An 18,319-nucleotide genomic window follows, 5' to 3' on the forward strand; every position below is an offset into this window, starting at 1 on the left:
TCTCTGCAAACACCCTCTTCACTCTAGAGAAACTGCCCTTACTAATCTCCTAACAGCAAAAAGAAATGGTGACTATTCTCTACTGATTCTGCTGGATCTCTCTGCAGCATTTGATACTGTAGACCATAAGCTCCTCCTCACCATGCTCCACTCAATTGGCCTTAAGGACACTGCTCTCTCTTGGTTCTCTTCCTATCTCTCTGGCCGCTCCTTTAGTGTGACATTCCCTGTAATTTTTTATTAGCCGCTGGTGACATCAGCAACATTATCTGTGGTATTTCTCCTGTGAAACGTTTCCACATCCCAAATACCTGTGACATTCCCTGTAAATTTTTATTAGCCGCTGCTGACATCAGCGACATTATCTGCGGTATATCTCCTGTGTGACGTTTCCACCTCCCAAATACTTTTTTTTTTTTTTTTTTTTGCTCATACACTTACAAATCCTACGCTAATGTACGTGTGACATACTTTCAAGCATATATAACATTTAATATGAAGAAGGCGAGCAGTAATGGAGAGGGAAGTGGCCGTGATGCTGATTGTGCACACAGAGGCCGTGGCCCTGGGTGCGGTGAAACTGTGCCTGCTGCCAGAGCACAAGAAAAACAATCATCCACGATACCTAGCTTCATGTCCCAGTTTGAAGGGCGGCACAGGACAATGCTCTCGAAGTCAGACCAGTGCAACCAGGTGGTCGGTTGGATTTCCGCAGATAATGCTTCTAGTCGGTTAAGCACCACCCTGTCTTGCACCAAGTCCAGTCTCAGTAGACAAGAGTCTGGTCAACACAATCCTCACCCTGATCCTCCTTCCTCCAACCATGAAGAGTCTTGCCAAACAAGTGATCCCACACTCGGATATTCCCAGGAGCTCTTTTCAGCTCCATTCCTTCATTCGGGCCTCTCGACAAGCGCGCTTGAAGAGGGACGATATCTTGTGCCCTGATTCCCAAACTCTTGAGCATCCACAGTCACAAGAAGATGACGGTGGGGAACAGCAATTAGTGTTTCACAAGGTGAATAATGATGATGAGACACAATTGCCAATAAGTCAATGGCAATTAGTGTCTCAAGAGGTTGATGATAAGGATGAGACACAGTTGTCAATAACTGAGGTTGTTGCTAGGTCAACAAGTCAGGAGGATGAGCAGAGTGAGGAAGTGGAAGAAGAGGTGGTGGAGGATGAAGTCACTGACCCAACCTGGTAAGGTGGCAAGCCGAGCAATGACAGCAGTACAGAGTGGGAGGGATCCGCAGCACCGCAACAGGCTGCAAGAGGCAGTGGGGTGGCAAAGGGGAGAAGGCGGGCCACACCAAACAGGCCCGCAACTGTTCCCCGGAGCACACCCATGCGTAAATCTCCCATGCCAAGGGGTAGGTGTTCCGCAGTCTGCCGCTTTTTGAGGAACGTGCGGATGACAAAAGAATTGTAATTTGCAACCTGTGCCATACAAAAATGAGCAGAGGCGTGAACACTAGCAACCTCACCACGACCACCATGATCCACTACATGGCATCAAAGCACCGTAATAGGTGGGCCAAACGCTTGGGTCCACAATCTGTGTCTGCGGTTCACACCACTGCTTCCTCTTCCCCTGTGTTTCGTGCTGGCCAATCCCGTCAAAGGTGCAGGCGAGGATGCCTCCCACCCTGCAACTGGACCTTCGCAAGCACCATCAGCGACCATATCCACTTCCATGTCCCAGCACAGCGTACAAATGTCCTTATCCCAGGCATTTGAACGCAAGCGCTAATACCCAGCCACCCACCCATAGGCCATAGCACTAAATGTGCAACTTTCCAAATTACTGGCCCTGGAAATGTTTCCATTTAGGCTTGTGGACACTGAGGCCTTCCGCAGCCTGATGTCGGCGGTCGTCCCTCGTTACGCAGTCTCCAGCCACCAGGATTGTTCTTTGGTAATTATAATCAGGTCTCCTCCTTCCAGTGTCTGTTATGAGCTTTACTGTAATGTTGAATATCATCTCGATTCCCTAGATCTTTCCAGATGTCCTGAAATCTATTTAGCCTGGAGTAAACCTTTTGGTTGGATATGGCACTCGTGTCCTGTTGGTTGGGTGCTCTAGTTGTGGGGTCCCACCCCCGTAGCAAGCAATAATGAAATACACTTAGGCACTCCTTAGGAATTGTGTGAAGTATCGTGTTGATCTTTGATTGGTTTTCATATGCAAGGCAACTTATTCGCGTACATGTGACGTTTCGGTCCTACACGGACCTTTTTCAAACACTGGATAACAAATTACAGAAGAATTATTTAAGAATAAAAGGATTACAAAATATTGAAATCTAGTATAACAACATCTATCTGTGTCATATTGGATATAACCATAGGATGGCCTAGTATGGTGAGCAAGAATACTTTCTAAGTCATATAAAGTCAGGTAATATGTCTAGTCTTAGGTTAATTATCGGCAATAAAACATTGCATAGGTTACATAGTCAATGGTATATTACATCATGGGTAAGTATAAGTGGAAGTAGCACTCGACAGTGACATCAAACAGCAGAGATGTAGAGGGGTAAGCAGTAGTCTTGCCAAATATCCGACGATGACTAAGAAAATATGCCAAATAATGCAAATTAATACAAATTAATAAGGAAATTTGTTACAAGCAGATCTTCTGATAGTACGTATTTGGGGAGTATATCTGTTATAAGCAGTTGATTTAGATTAAGGATAGCAACATTATAACAACACAGCAACCGAGAGGAATTTGTAGTATTAAACCGGGTCCCCTGAATGAAGGAAGGAAGAGTAAAGTGAACTCACCTAGTTGCCATAGGAATAGAGGATGGAAAGGTGGTTTGAGGAAGGTGACTAATCACCATATGGTCTCCTAGGGTGTGTTTACAATTGGTGGAGTTTAAATACTGTGTGGGCAGGAAATGTAACCCTTGACCAGGAAGTTACTATGGCTAGTGTAGTAATAAGAACTAAAATTAGATGGAAAAATATAAGAGAAGAGAAGGGGGTGATGGTTTACATCCATATTGAAAATACATGTACTATGATGTGGGAGGTAGCCTGGAGTAAAGAGATCAGGAAGGTTGAGAATTTATTACTGCATTTCCGGAAGGAACAATAAGCTCTCGCATGCGCCATAGCTGCCAGGTGCCTGCTGTTTCATACCGCAGACACCAGCAGCTAATGTCCGTGACTGGCGGTAACAATGATCTCAGACGTTTAACCCTTCAGATGCTGTTGTCAAACATAAGGATCAGGGGAGCCGGATGCATTGTGCGGCAGCCTCAGTCCTCCATAATGAACTGAAGCTGCCGCATGTTAGCTCCTATGAAGCCCCTGCCTGTGGCAGAGCTTTATAGGAATACATTGTAACTCTCATACACTCCAATGTTGGTGTATGAGAGAAGCAATCTGATGATTACTTTTTATAGTTCCCTATGGGAATTATAAAATACTTTAAAAAAAAAAAAAAGTTTAAAGTGCTTCTGTCACTAGAATTTTCAGTATTAACTGGCTGACATTAGCGATGTGGTGATGTCAGCGGCACCTAACTCTGCTATTCTAATAATTATCCGTGCCCCCATTACTGTAGAATTCTTACTTTTATAATATGTAAATGAGGCTTCAGGAGCAGGGGGGCGTTGCTCCTGCACCTAGAGGCTCTGGTCTCCCACTGTCACGGCTGTATGTGAGCAACAATAGTATACACAGTAAAGAGCTACTGACCGGACCCAAACTAGGGAGGATAAAGGGTGACCCCTGTCCGACCCTCAACGCTCTCCCTATGCTGCTAAAGCACATGCCCGGATCCAAATGGCGGAACGAGGCATGCCCACGTGCCTAAGACTGATGACCACTGTAACCCCTACAATAGTGGAAGGGGCACGGCCACCGGTGCCCTACTCAGTATATGGAGGGAACCGTGGCCACCTCAGATCCAGTCAGAAAATAATCAGGAACACAACAATGTCTGTACACTTAGCTGAAGGTGTTGCAGCCGCAGAGAAGACGGATCCAAGGACAGGCTGGCAATATCCGGAGTGCTTGCTGCAGCAGAACACAGGTCCAGTGAACTGATAGCTACAAGTGAAGATACTAAAGCAAGAGCTACAACTGAAATGAGAACTATAATCCACGCCCTACAATAGGAGGAGGGGTGATATAAAGAGAGGGAAATCAAACACATGAGGAACAGCTGGGAGGAAGGAAACCAAAAGTAAACAGAGCAGTGAGAACTCCTCCCAGCTCTAGTAGTGACATCATCACAGGGGTGGAGAAACAGAGCTGTGAGAACGTCCCAAAGCTCTGGTAGTGACACCCACCTAAAGTCACACCTTCCAAGTGTTGATTGACAGGGCCAAGCATCGTTCGCATCGAAGCTGGCAGCCTGCGAGCATCCTTCCCTCACCGCGCCTGCGCAGAATACCGAACGGCGTGAGTTTTCCCCAGGGCACAGGGCAGGCAGAAGGATGCAAACGATGCCTGGCCCTGTCAGTTTAATACTGAAAATTCTAGTGACAGAAACCCTTTAAAAAAAATTAAAAAAAAAAAATCTAAAAAATCTCCCCCTTTCCCTCAAAATGTAAAAAAAGGCAAACTATTAAAAAAAATACCCATCATGGGTATTGCCATGTGCAAAAGGGCCCATACTTTAAAACTATAAAATATTTTTCAGATGTGGCAAATGGCAAAACGGAAAAAAAATGGCCTCTTTGGTCTCTTCACTTCCCACAAAAAATTGAATAAAAAATGTTAAAAAAATACCCCAGAATGGAATGAATGAAAAGTACAGATCATCCCTCAAAAAATTAGTCCTCACACAGCTCAAAAAACATAACTACAAAAAAGTTATAGAGGTCGCAATATGGTGATGAAAAGGAAATAAAAAAATTTTTGCAAAGTTTTTTTTCCAGGTTAAAGTGCAAAAAAAAAAAAATACATATGTGGTATCACTGTAATTGTACTGACCTGGAAAATGAAAGTAACAGGTCAGTTTTACCGTATAGGGAACACCGTAAAAACAATACATAAAACTGTTGTGTAATTGTGTTATTTTTACAATTTCACCCCAAATGGAATTTTTTTTCCATCTCCCCACTACATCGTTTGTACCGCAAAAAACAAGCGTTCGTACGGCAATGTAAACAAAAAAATAAAAAAAAGTCCTGGAAAGGCAGGGAGTAAAAAAGGAAACTGCAAAAAACACTCTGGGGCTGAAAGGGTTAACTGTAAGGTTTAAAATATAAGTCATGAACAGAATATATGTCTTCCTAAACAGGATTCTTCAGATGTTTTATAGAAGCCGTTATGTGACATCAATTAAGCTTTTATATCCAAATATACAACCTGAAATGAAAACAATGTCTATGACCCAGTGATATATTGTTTCGTTATATTGTGGCTATATGGCTTCTCTCTTGTGTGACTTCACTAATGACCCCTAATTATGGCTGTGAGGAATATGGATTATTGTTCAATGTCAGCCATGTTCCTACACCAGGCATCTGCTGTCAGATAGCAGAGGTAGTGAACTCCACAGAGGGGCCTTGCTTCAAAGCCCAGCCAAATGGCAGAGAACTTCTTGCAGGCCACCTATGTTTACAATTTCTCACCTCCATTCAGCCAGCCAGGAACCCAGCTAATGGAACAGGAAAAACCTCTCTGCAGGGGTCTAGGCCATTCCCCAGTTCAATTAAATTTATCAGACATCATGAAACCGGGGATTCATAAGGAATTATGAATCGCCCGGCCATCATAGGCATAAACCAGATACATATTTGTGTCCCTGTGGCCTCGATGAATAGGTCTGTGGTCATAGTTTGGTGGTGGGATGCCCTGGAGGGGAGATATACATATCTCCCCACAGAAACCAAATAATGGTACAATGCTTGGACTCTACTAATACCCGGAACCCAGGTGGACCCATTGGTCCCAGAACCACCTCCCTGCGACATTCTGGTCTGGAGCCATGAGCCCTAATCGGTTTTGTGGCTCATTTGCTGCCAGCCCCAGCAGAGGGGGAGTGGACCCCCCTGGAGGCCGGGAGAGGATGCCAGCTACAGGTTAAAAGGACTGTGCCAGCAAGCGGGCGTGTCTTTTCTCTGAAGGAAGGTCACATCATGGCATGTGTTTAAAGGGACCTGAAACCGGCTGACATCACTGCTTCCAATTGTGACTACAGCTAAGAACTCATCACAACCCAAAGGACTCATATACCTGGTAAACTAACCTTTTTGTTCTGCTTAACCCCGTTTGTACCATGCCATCTGTATTTACCACTCAGACCACTGTATATATTTTCTGTGTATATTGTGTTACGTCTACTGCGCCCTTAAGGCAATTAAATATATAATTTAATCTTGTGCTGTCCTTGTATCTCAATTACGAATCCTCACGTGTTTCGGCCTAGTTAGACGCTACCGCGGGTTGGTTTCTTACCCTATATAATACCGTTAGCGGATCAGGTTTATATCAAACTAGAAACTGGTGGCAGTATACCCGGGCTGAGGAAGCGCTGTTTCACTGGGGCAGTGAAAAGGCTCCCTCCGCTTGTTGCCACTCTGTGCCCACGTGGACAGGAGGTGTCTGTGTAAACTGTACTAAGCTGACCTTACTTGTTCCTCAGGGATGGCATAACGTCATGCTTTGGTAACCAGTGACTACACCGTATCTCTCTGGCTCTACGTATTTGACGTACGACGTCAAAAATTTTTTTTCTCATTCTGAATGCAGCTTCTCTCATGTGTGATTCCTCTTATGTTTTATAAGACGTGATTTATCAGAAAAAGTTTCCCACATTCTGAACACTAATACCGCTTCGCTCCTGTGTGACGTCTTTCATGTTTAGCAAGATTTGACTTCTCTGTAAAACATTTCCCACATTCTGAACATGAATATGGCTTTTCCCCAGTGTGAATTCTCTCATGTGTAACAAGATTGGATTTCTGTGTAAAACATTTCCCACATTCTGAACATGAATATGGCTTCTCTCCTGTGTGTCTTCTCTCATGTATAACAAGATGTGATTTTTGTCTAAAACATGTCCCACATTCTGAACATGAATATGGCTTCTCTCCTGTGTGATATCTCTGATGTTTAACAAGATCTGATTTCCGTGTGAAACATTTCCCACATTCTGAACATGAATACATTTTCTCTCCTTTGTGACGTCTTCGGGGTGTGGAAAGTCCTGAACTGTTTGTGCATTCTTTACCACAATTAAACCTTTTAATCCTTTTCTGACTTGTTCTTGTGGTAACAATCTGTGATTGGTCAGGATAAGGTTCCTCATAATTAGGAGGATTATATGACAGATCTGTACTGTGAAGTCCTGGATGTACATTAAGGGTAATGAGGTTTTCTCCTGAAGAGCGCTGCAGGATATCTTCATCTAGTGGTAACATGACATTTTCACATTTCTTACTGGGAATTTCTGTTAAGATAGAAATAAAAATTTGTTTTAAAGTTTTATTTTTTGCAAACTACAGAGTAGACAAACTTATTACATTCCAATTAGGCTGGAAGTCGATCCAGCAGGAAGGAGAAGTGTTCATTCATTTGGAATCCATTCCTGATTTTGGCCAAAAATAACTGCACTTGTGATCCCAGCCTTACAAAGCTTCTATAACTTCCTGACAAAGTCCAGGATTCTGGTTTACACCAGGTCATGACTTTGATTACATACAGTAAATAATGACTTAACAAAACAAAAAAATTTGAAAAGCCTGATCATGTCTGGAAACGAGCCCTGCTCTCTGCCAACACATTTTGCCTTTCAAGAGCAACTAGACATCATATGAATAAAACAAGGAGCATCATGGTTGGAGTTGGTGAAGTGGGGCCTAATGGTTTGGGGCTGGTGGATCTGCTTTGCTGCCTCATGGTCTGGACACCCTGCAACCATTGGGTAAACAACTGGGCAGATTTACTAATCCTGTTTAAAACGTACAGAGTAAATCTAGAGATGCTCCACATTTATCACAGGAGCTTGGGCTGGAGGACAGATCCGCTGCACAGCTACACAAGTCTGTCTACCTCTATACCACTCAGTGGTTGGCTTTTCTGTCACAATGGAGCATCATAAGCCCCGCCCCTGCAGAACCTGCCTGTTGTTTCTATATGTGGAACCCTAAAATCCCCCCTTTATGGACAGATTATAAGAGCAGCACAGATCAGTCACTGGTTATCTACCAGCAAGTTCACACACAGCAGATCAGCTGCAGACATTTCTGTGACTGTCCCGCTGCCCTGAATGTGGCTTGTAATAATCCATACACCTGCTGCAGAAACAACCCAATATATGGAAATGTCTACAATAAATGTGCCCTGTGTGAACACGCTCTAATGCAGCTGGAACATTCTGGGACATGCAATTACTGCTAGAAGTCACACGTTCAGTCTGAAGGGGATGAGCAGATAATCGCTGAAGTGATGGACAACAGGATCACATTTAGCAATTTAAAGCCGATGCCAGACATACCACACGCCTGTTCTACATCGATGACAGACAGTCGTACAGGGGCGGACATTGCCCATAAACTCCATGTATGATCTACAATATATATACAATGCAGAACACGGATTGTACAAGACGTCTCTGTAGTATAGTCTACTATACCGGCCCGATGGAGGCCAGAAGGACACGCTCTCATCATGTGACTGGAGCCTTAAGGATATGACTGACATATAAAGAACACGTAGCCTCTAATGTAATGTGAGAAGAAACTGTGGAGCTCCTCCATTACATGTCACTGCACACACGTGTATACACTGCACATGACGGCTCTTACCTTGTGATATAAGAGGCTGGTGCTCCTCCATTACATGTCACTGCACACACGTGTATACACTGCACATGACAGCTCTTACCTTGTGATATAAGAGGCTGGTGCTCCTCCATCATGGCCTCCTTGTACAGATCCTTGTGTCCTTCTATATACTCCCACTCCTCCATGGAGAAATAGACAGTGACATCCTGACACCTTATAGGAACCTGACAACACAATGACACCGTCATCACCCAGACCCCTCCAGTGCTGTTACTGGAGAATTTCCCAGCATTCCCAGCAGTGTCACCTCTCCAGTCAGCAGCTCCATCATCTTGTGGGTGAGTTCTAGGATCTTCTGCTCATGTATCAGGGGGTGAGGGGGAGGCTCTGTGATGGGGGGAGGGGTCCTGCTCCGCCCTCCTGACTCCTGGAGATGGATGATGGGAGTCACACAGTCCCCCGATGTCTTCTTCACTATTGTGTACTCCTGTGGATGGAGAGAGACACTTAGGGAATAAACCCTTCAGGGGCCATGTGCTCTCCTCCGGCCCTCTCCTCCTGGTACAACGTGCCTACTTACCTTCTCATGGCTCCTACAACATGACTATTGGTCACTGGTCACATGACACATCACTCACCATATTGGGGGCTGATCTTCAGGTTCTCCGTCACTTGGAAGGTCTGGAGGCTGTTCTCCAAGACCCTGGACTCTTCCTATCACTTCCTATGATGGATTCTCCTCCCCGATGTCTGACTTGTTACAGAATACAATAAAGAGGAGAGAAATGTAGAAAAGTTTACCTCTCCGCTCAGCAGGGAGATGATCTCCAAGGTGAGGTCTAATATTCTTCTGCTGATCTCCTTCCTGTCCATCCTTGGTGGCTCATTCAGGAGAAGGCTCGTATTGCTGGTTTTCTTCATGAAGCCTCTAAAAAAAAGGAATAAAGGTTAATCAGTGAGTCCCATGTCCCCGATAATGAGACCGAGACAAAGTAAAACTCATCCCGCAATGCTTAGACCCTCATAAAGCTGCAATGATGGGAAAAACTCTGAGCTCCGTGTGTATCTAAGCTCCTGGCAGTGCAGTGTGTGGAGGCAGGAGACTCTGAGCTCCGTGTGTATCTAAGCTCCTGGCAGTGCAGTGTGTGGAGGCAGGAGACTCTGAGCTCCGTGTATATCTAAGCTCCCGGCAGTGCAGTATGTGGAGGCAGGAGACTCTGAGCTCTGTGTGTATCTAAGCTCCTGGCAGTGCAGTGTGTGGAGGCAGGAGACTCTGAGCTTCTTGTGTATCTAAGCTCCTGGCAGTGCAGTGTGTGGAGGCAGGAGACTCTGAGCTCCGTGTGTATCTTAGCTCCCGGCAGTGCAGTGTGTGAAGGCAGGAGACTCTGAGCTCCGTGTGTATCTAAGCTCCTGGCAGTGCAGTGTGTGGAGGCAGGAGACTCTGAGCTCCGTGTGTATCTAAGCTCCTGGCAGTGCAGTGTGTGAAGGCAGGAGACTCTGAGCTTCTTGTGTATCTAAGCTCCTGGCAGTGCAGTATGTGGAGGCAGGAGACTCTGAGCTCCATGTGTATCTAAGCTCCTGGCAGTGCAGTATGTGGAGGCAGGAGACTCTGAGCTCCCTGTGTATCCAAGCTCCTGGCAGTGCAGTGTGCGGAGGCAGGAGACTCTGAGCTCTGTGTGTATCTAAGCTCCTGGCAGTGCAGTGTGTGGAGGCAGTAGACTCTGAGCTCCGTGTGTATATAAGCTCCTGGCAGTGCAGTGTGTGGAGGCAGGAGACTCTGAGCTCCGTGTGTATCTAAGCTCCTGGCAGTGCAGTGTGTGGAGGCAGGAGACTCTGAGCTCCGTGTGTATCTAAGCTCCTGGCAGTGCAGTGTGTGGACGCAGGAGACCGAGCTCCGCGTGTATCTAAGCTCCTGGCAGTGCAGTATGTGGAGGCAGGAGACTCTGAGCTCCGTGTGTATCTAAGCTCCTGGCAGTGCAGTATGTGGAGGCAGGAGACTCTGAGCTCCCTGTGTATCCAAGCTCCTGGCAGTGCAGTGTGCGGAGGCAGGAGACTCTGAGCTCCGTGTGTATCTAAGCTCCTGGCAGTGCAGTGTGTGGAGGCAGGAGACTCTGAGCTCCGTGTGTATATAAGCTCCTGGCAGTGCAGTGTGTGGAGGCAGGAGACTCTGAGCTCCGTGTGTATCTAAGCTCCTGGCAGTGCAGTGTGTGGAGGCAGGAGACTCTGAGCTCCGTGTGTATCTAAGCTCCCGGCAGTGCAGTGTGTGGAGGCAGGAAACTCTGAGCCCCTTGTGTATCTAAGCTCCCGGCAGTGCAGTGTGTGGAGGCAGGAGACTCTGAGCTCCGTGTGTATCTAAGCTCCTGGCAGTGCAGTGTGTGGACGCAGGAGACCGAGCTCCGCGTGTATCTAAGCTCCTGGCAGTGCAGTGTGTGGAGACAGGAGACTCTGAGCTCCGTGTGTATCTAAGCTCCTGGCAGTGCAGTGTGTGGAGGCAGGAGACTCTGAGCTCCGTGTGTATCTAAGCTCCTGGCAGTGCAGTGTGTGGAGGCAGGAGATTCTGAGCTCCGTGTGTATCTAAGCTCCTGGCAGTACAGTGTGTGGAGGCAGGAGGCTCTGAGGTCCGTGTGTATCTAAGCTCCTGGCAGTACAGTGTGTGGAGGCAGGAGACTCTGAGCTCCGTGTGTATATAAGCTCCTGGCAGTGCAGTGTGTGGAGGCAGGAGACTCTGAGCTCCGTGTGTATCTAAGCTCCTGGCAGTGCAGTGTGTGGAGGCAGGAGACTCTGAGCTCCATGTGTATCTAAGCTCCCGGCAGTGCAGTGTGTGGAGGCAGGAGACTCTGAGCTCCGTGTGTATCTAAACTCCTGGCAGTGCAGTGTGTGGAGGCAGGAGACTCTGAGCTCCGTGTGTATCTAAGCTCCCGGCAGTGCAGTGTGTGGAGGCAGGAGACTCTGAGCTCCGTGTGTATCTAAGCTCCTGGCAGTGCAGTGTGTGGAGGCAGGAGACTCTGAGCTCCGTGTGTATCTAAGCTCCCGGCAGTGCAGTGTGTGGAGGCAGGAGACTCTGAGCTCCTTGTGTATCTAAACTCCTGGCAGTGCAGTGTGTGGAGGCAGGAGACTCTGAGCTCCGTGTGTATCTAAGCTCCTGGCAGTGCAGTGTGTGGAGGCAGGAGACTCTGAGCTCCGTGTGTATCTAAGCTCCCGGCAGTGCAGTGTGTGAAGGCAGGAAACTCTGAGCCCCTTGTGTATCTAAGCTCCTGGCAGTGCAGTGTGTGGACGCAGGAGACCGAGCTCCGCGTGTATCTAAGCTCCTGGAAGTGCAGTGTGTGGAGACAGGAGACTCTGAGCTCCGTGTGTATCTAAGCTCCTGGCAGTGCAGTGTGTGGAGGCAGGAGATTCTGAGCTCCGTGTGTATCTAAGCTCCTGGCAGTACAGTTTGTGGAGGCAGGAGGCTCTGAGGTCCATGTGTATCTAAGCTCCTGGCAGTACAGTGTGTGGAGGCAGGAGGCTCTGAGGTCCGTGTGTATATAAGCTCCTGGCAGTGCAGTGTGTGGAGGCAGGAGACTCTGAGCTCCGTGTGTATCTAAGCTCCTGGCAGTGCAGTGTGTGGAGGCAGGAGACTCTGAGCTCCGTGTGTATCTAAGCTCCCGGCAGTGCAGTGTGTGGAGGCAGGAGACTCTGAGCTCCGTGTGTATCTAAGCTCCCGGCAGTGCAGTATGTGGAGGCAGGAAACTCTGAGCCCCTTGTGTATCTAAGCTCCTGGCAGTTCAGGATAACAAATCTCTGATGGAACTGACACAAACAGTTGCGAAATAAGTATTGCTCAAAATAAAGAATCTTTTTTTTTTTTTTTTTTACATTTTCCGTTCTTTTGACAGATCAGAAGAATGGAAATCAAACTGGTGATGTGAACGTGGCCTAAGGCTACATGCACAGTGAAAAATGGCTGTGTAATGGCGGTTTAAGTAACACACCGTCACACGCCCATTTTTAGCACCAATGAAAGTCTATGGGGCTATTCACATGGCTGGTTTTTTAATGGCCAGTGAATAGCGCCCGTCAAATAATAGTCAAAAGAAAAAGGAAAAACTCTGGTACCGTGTTAGCCAACTGAAAACTAGTTTAGTGCTCTCATTAATGGCTAACAATAATAGAAGCAATGATGTTACATAGCGAGCCTTCTAGACATCGCCAGTCCCTTCATCAGGCGGACTACAAGAACGTATGAAGAATATATACAATAAGAGCAGAGACATGGGGGGGGGGGGGATGAATGGATATGTGAAAAACATCAACAGAATATCAAAGATCTGGAGAATGAGTCCTTAATTATCTTACAGATAAGGGGTGTGAAAGTTTTATGGTTTCTAAACTGATGTTCTCCGAGACCTGGTGCCCCGACTATGTCTATAGTAGAATCTATAGATCTTGTAGTGTGCCATAAATCCCAGGGACAAATTCAGTCCAGAAGTCATGAACCAGCGTGTCCCTCTGGTTGTGTCAGGAACCAAACCAGGAAACTCCTGTGTCCCAGGCGATAGCCTTGCTCACTGAGCTATCGGCTACTCAGAACCTAGTGAATAGTTTCCTAGTCTTGGACAATCTCTGCTACAGCAGTGCTCCAGATTGTCTCAGCCATTGGACTCCTTACCTACCTTCCAGGCCTGGATGATTCCTCATTTCAAGTGAGCAATTTTGACATCACTCTTACAGGTTGTGACCTACAACCCACAACTAGAGGTACTGCCCAAAAATGACACCATGATATCAGAAGATTTTCCCTTTAGGGCAAATAACCATCACAGGTGTTGGAGTGGATGAATTCTTCTTGTTTTATTTCAGCAATAAACATACAACTCGTTTCAGGGAACATAGGCCTCCTTCTTCAGGTAAAAGAATTGCAGAACAAAAACATACAAACTGATACTTTGTATTGGGCGCCAAAAAACACCAGGGGGAGCGGTGGGCGGTTCTCATCCCTGGAAACCACCTCCCTGTTTTGCTAATAGTTTGTGTGGAATACATTTTTGTTATTAGAGCTTTTCCAGGTGTTGCCCTACTTGAAAATATATGTATGTGTATATATAGAAATGGCCATGTTGTCATAAGAAAAGGAATGAGAGGTGCTGGGTTCACGGAGAGTCAGCGGTCACATGATCAGAGTTTGTCACATGACCTGCTCTCAATGTGAATGGGCTGACTATAGGCCTTAGAGAGGAGATGATGGTCACATGTTCCATCCTTATCATGTGACTAGGAAGCGTAGGGAGTGTGTGGTCAGGAGCGGATGGATATTACCATGGAAACCTGGACACTAGTAGGAAGAAAGAAGGGGTCATGTGATCGGGGGGCAAGACTGCACCACCAGGATATTCGGATTCTTACTCCATAAAGCAGGGTGGGCACATTCCTATATGAATGAAAATATTGGGGTTTGATGAGTATCTTCTTAAGATAAGATAAGATGCCTTTATTGTCACTGTACAATACAATGAAATGTTGTTTGGAGCAATCCTAGATGCCATGGACAGAGGAACAAGAACTGACATTTAAACTAAAGCATTACACTAGAAAAAAAACTAAACATTGCACTAGAAAGCATTACTATTCCCAGTTCACAGCATATATATATATATAGCAAGAGCAAAGTAGGAAGTGCTGATGAGTATATATACACCCTGATCAGACACCACTGCAGACAAGAGATCATCATGGGGTCATGAATGCAGCCGTCACTTTCAGTCTGTGGTAGTTTCTATCCTAGGAAGGGGCAATAATCTCCGAGCATTTAGGAGACTGATTGCTTTGGGGTAAAAGCTGTTCTTCAGCCTAGTGGTGCGGGCATGTAGGGCTCTAAGACGCCTACCAGAGGGTAGGGGAGTGAAAAGGCTGTGGCTGGGGTGAGTTGGATCCCCGCAGATAATTTTTGCCCTGTTGCTGCAGCGAGCAGTGAAGATGTCATCCAGTGATGGTAGCTGAGGACCAGTGATTTATCCAGACATTCTGAGGATGCGCTTGAGGGTCTTCTTGTCTTCAGAAGAGCAGCCGGAGGACCACCCTGTAATGCAGTATGTAATAACAGATTCTATGGGGCACCTGTAAAAATTGACTAGCAGCTGTTTTGGGAGTCGTGCTTTCTTCAGACTCCTCAGAAAATGAAGGCTCTGAAGGCCTTTTTTGGTAATTTCTGTTGTGTTTTTTAACCATGACAGGTCCTGACTAATATGAACTCCCAAGAATCTGAAACTTTGAACTATCTCCACGTTTCTACCATTAATGCTAATGGGATGGTGTCCATTTCGTTTCTTCTTCCTAAAATCCAGAATCGGCTCCTTTGTTTTCTTGGTATTGAGTAGGAGGGTGTTGTTCTTACTCCATCTCTCTAGGTTCTCAACCTCTTTCCTATAGGCTGTTTCATCATTGTTGGAGATTAGGCCTATCACGGTCGTGTCATCTGCAAATTTTATAATTGTATTGGTATTGTGAATAGGTTTACAGTCATTTGTGAAGACTTACTCTTCTTCATGGAGAGGACTTGCGGTCACATGATCGGCTTGCTTCGTCACATGACCAGGATGTGCCGGAGCACTTGGCGTGTGGCTGTGGGCGCAGGCAGCCATATGTCTATGGATACTAGATGCTCATTGTAGAGGGAGGTGTCAGGTAATCAGGCCGTGTTATGTGATTTATATTGAATGGGGCACCCGATCTCTCTAGATTCTGGAAGTAGGAATAGGCATAGTGGGTGCACCAAATCAAACATAGGAATAGTGCATACACACAATTATGTCGAACTGGATTACCAATAAAAATACATTCTGATTAAAGATCCAGTGGTGGTGACTTTTTACCACCTTCTGAAGATTCATAAAGATCCACTCAATCCTCCGGGCCGACCCATTATCCCGGACATCCTATCACTTACCAGTAATCTGTCCTATTATATAGATTTGCTGCTACAAAAACATGTCATAAACTTAGATTCACATCTGAAAGATTCCACCTCATTGATCAAGGAAAAAAAAAAATGCGAATGGAAAGAGGGATACCACTGGTTGACGCTTAATGTATCGGCATTATACTCGAACATTGAACATGAACTGGGCATCAAATGTGTGGCCCACTACCTCCAAACAGATGCCCAAATGCCCCCCATCGAAGAGAATTTGTGCACAATGCGATCAGGTTTATACTGACATACAACATTTTCACATTTCAAGACAGTTTATACCAACAAACACGGGGGACCGCAATGGGCACGATGTTCGCGCCTAGTCTTGCGAACCTCTTTATGGGGAGATTCAAGGACTCATTTATTTATAGATCCAAATTCTGGGGGAAGAATATCATACTGTACCAATGGTACATAGATGACCTGCTATTCATATGGGATGGAAATTTATCTTTCATTCATGAATTTCTTGACCACATGAATACAAAATACTTCAGTTTAAAATTCACAAGCACATTCAGTGAGTCATGCATAGAATTTTTGGATCTAGAGTTATGTACAGAAAAAACGACCATACTCACCCGAACCTTTTTTAAAAAGGCAACAGCTATCTCGACTTTTCCAGTACACATTACAATTGCTATTCCTGCACTCATTGAGGCACAGCAGGACTACTAGATCCGGATCCCCGACACACAGCAGGACTATGAGATCCCGATCCCTGACACACAGCAGGACTATGAGACCCTGATCACTGACACACAGCAGGACTACTAGATCCGGAGCCCCGACACACAGCAGGACTATGAGATCCCGATCCCTGACACACAGCAGGACTACTAGATCCGGATCCCCTACACACAGCAGGACTACGAGATCCCGATCCCCGACACACAGCAGGACTATGAGACCCCGATCCCTGACACACAGCAGGACTATGAGACCCCGATCACTGACACACAGCAGGACTATGAGACCCTGATCACTGACACACAGCAGGACTATGAGATCCTGATCCCTGACACACAGCAGGACTATGAGACCCCGATCCCCGACACACAGCAGGACTATGAGATTTGGATCTCCGACACACAGCTATGAGATCCCCGGGACATTCATGGGTTCTATATCTAATGTTGTGTATCTGATTCTCTGCACTAATTGTCCTGTTGGGGGCCTCTATGTTGGAGAAACAGGACAGAAACTTAAAGCAAGGATGAGGTCACACAATTAAAGAGAAGAAACTGCACTTTCCTGTGGCAAAGGACACAATGAAGAACACATGTGAATGTGAATACAGGAGACATCACATGGAGGTGATCTGCCTGGTCACATGACCCTCCATCAGCGGCCATTTTATGGACAGGACCTCTGTGTGGACAGCACAAAAGACTTTGTATATCTTATGACGTATAGAAAATGGTGCAGAATTTCAACAAAGACTAAATTAGTAAGTGCCACATAATCATCTTATATACACATTACACAGACATTTCCTGCCGACTTAACCCTTTACATACTCGCTGGGCGGGGCCGGTCTCCAAGGTAACTATAGGGCCCGGCCTGTGAGGGGAGGAGGATTCTGGAGAACACTGGACGTTTCTGTATAAAATAAAGAATTTCCCCCGATATCTGAGAATTAGCAGCTGAAAACCTCATTCACACGGAGCAGATTCTCTTGTTCAGCAGCGAATGATGACAACCCCCACTATCCCCACTACTCCTCCCCCATCATACTAAGCTGAGGAGCGGAGAAGGATTCCTTGTGTGTAATGGAGGAGAATCTCCAGAGGTGACATGTCTGAGCTCTCCACCACACTGTCTCCTCACAGCTCATCTTACCTGCAGGCTGGAGGAATGGCTGATACCAGAGAGAACAAGAGCCCTGACTACCGACCAGGACCTGCCCAGTATCTGCTGCACTGCCAGAGCTGAAGGACCTGGGGTGACGTCACCGTCATGTGATCAGTGCAGTGGGCGGGGCTCAGCAGTGGAGAGAGGAGGTGGTGAAGGACCTGGGGTGATGTCACCGTCATGTGATCAGTGCAGGGGGCGGGGCTCAGCAGTGGAGAAGAGGTGGTGAAGGACCTGGGGTGACCTCACCGTCATGTGATCAGGGGGCGGGGCTCAGCAGTGGAGAAGAGAAGAGGTGGTGAAGGACCTGTGATGACCTCACTATCATGTGATCAGTGCAGGGGGCGGGGCTCAGCAGTGGAGAAGAGAAGAGGTGGTAAAGGACCTGTGATGACCTCACTAACATGTGATCAGTGCAGGGGGCGGGGCGGAGCTCAGCAGTGGAGAGGATGAGATTACTGTGATGACGATCATGTGACATCAGGGGGCGGAGCTTTGTATGGAAGCGATAAGTCTATTTCATTTTATGCCCTTCTATAGGGCTGACATATTCCACAGCGCTTTACAGTTATTAGCATCCAACTAATGGCTCACAATCTAAGGTCCCAATCAGGATGTCTTTGGAGTGTGGGAGGAAACCCACGAAAATACAGGGAGAACATACAAACTCCATGCAGATGTTGTCCTTGGTCGTATTCGAACCCAGGACCCCAGCACTGCAAGGCACCAGTGCTAACCACTGAGCCACTGGTCTGAGCCT

The 18,319-nt window shown here is 46.5% G+C and overlaps 1 protein-coding gene and 1 long non-coding RNA gene across 2 annotated transcripts in view; both read right to left on the reverse strand.

Moving 5' to 3' along the window:
- The window catches only part of LOC120990616 (zinc finger protein 120-like), a 34,157-nt gene extending 25,250 nt beyond the window's left edge, over nt 1–8,907 (reverse strand). Inside the window, exon 1 of the mRNA XM_040419535.1 lies at nt 8,857–8,907. Within this exon, the coding sequence (XP_040275469.1) occupies nt 8,857–8,890 (34 nt within the window). The 5' untranslated portion in view covers nt 8,891–8,907. The remainder of the gene's footprint in view (nt 1–8,856) is intronic.
- A 285-nt stretch (nt 8,908–9,192) lies between these two features.
- LOC120992060 lies at nt 9,193–17,605 on the reverse strand. Its single transcript, XR_005776903.1, has 3 exons — nt 17,548–17,605; nt 9,558–9,682; nt 9,193–9,243 (listed from the first exon to the last, which is right to left on the reverse strand). It is a non-coding gene; the product is annotated as an uncharacterized LOC120992060 (long non-coding RNA).
- Nucleotides 17,606–18,319: the final 714 nt, after the last annotated feature.

Source organism: Bufo bufo, chromosome 2, assembly GCF_905171765.1.
Source record: "Bufo bufo chromosome 2, aBufBuf1.1, whole genome shotgun sequence".
NCBI classification, from domain to species: domain Eukaryota; kingdom Metazoa; phylum Chordata; class Amphibia; order Anura; family Bufonidae; genus Bufo; species Bufo bufo.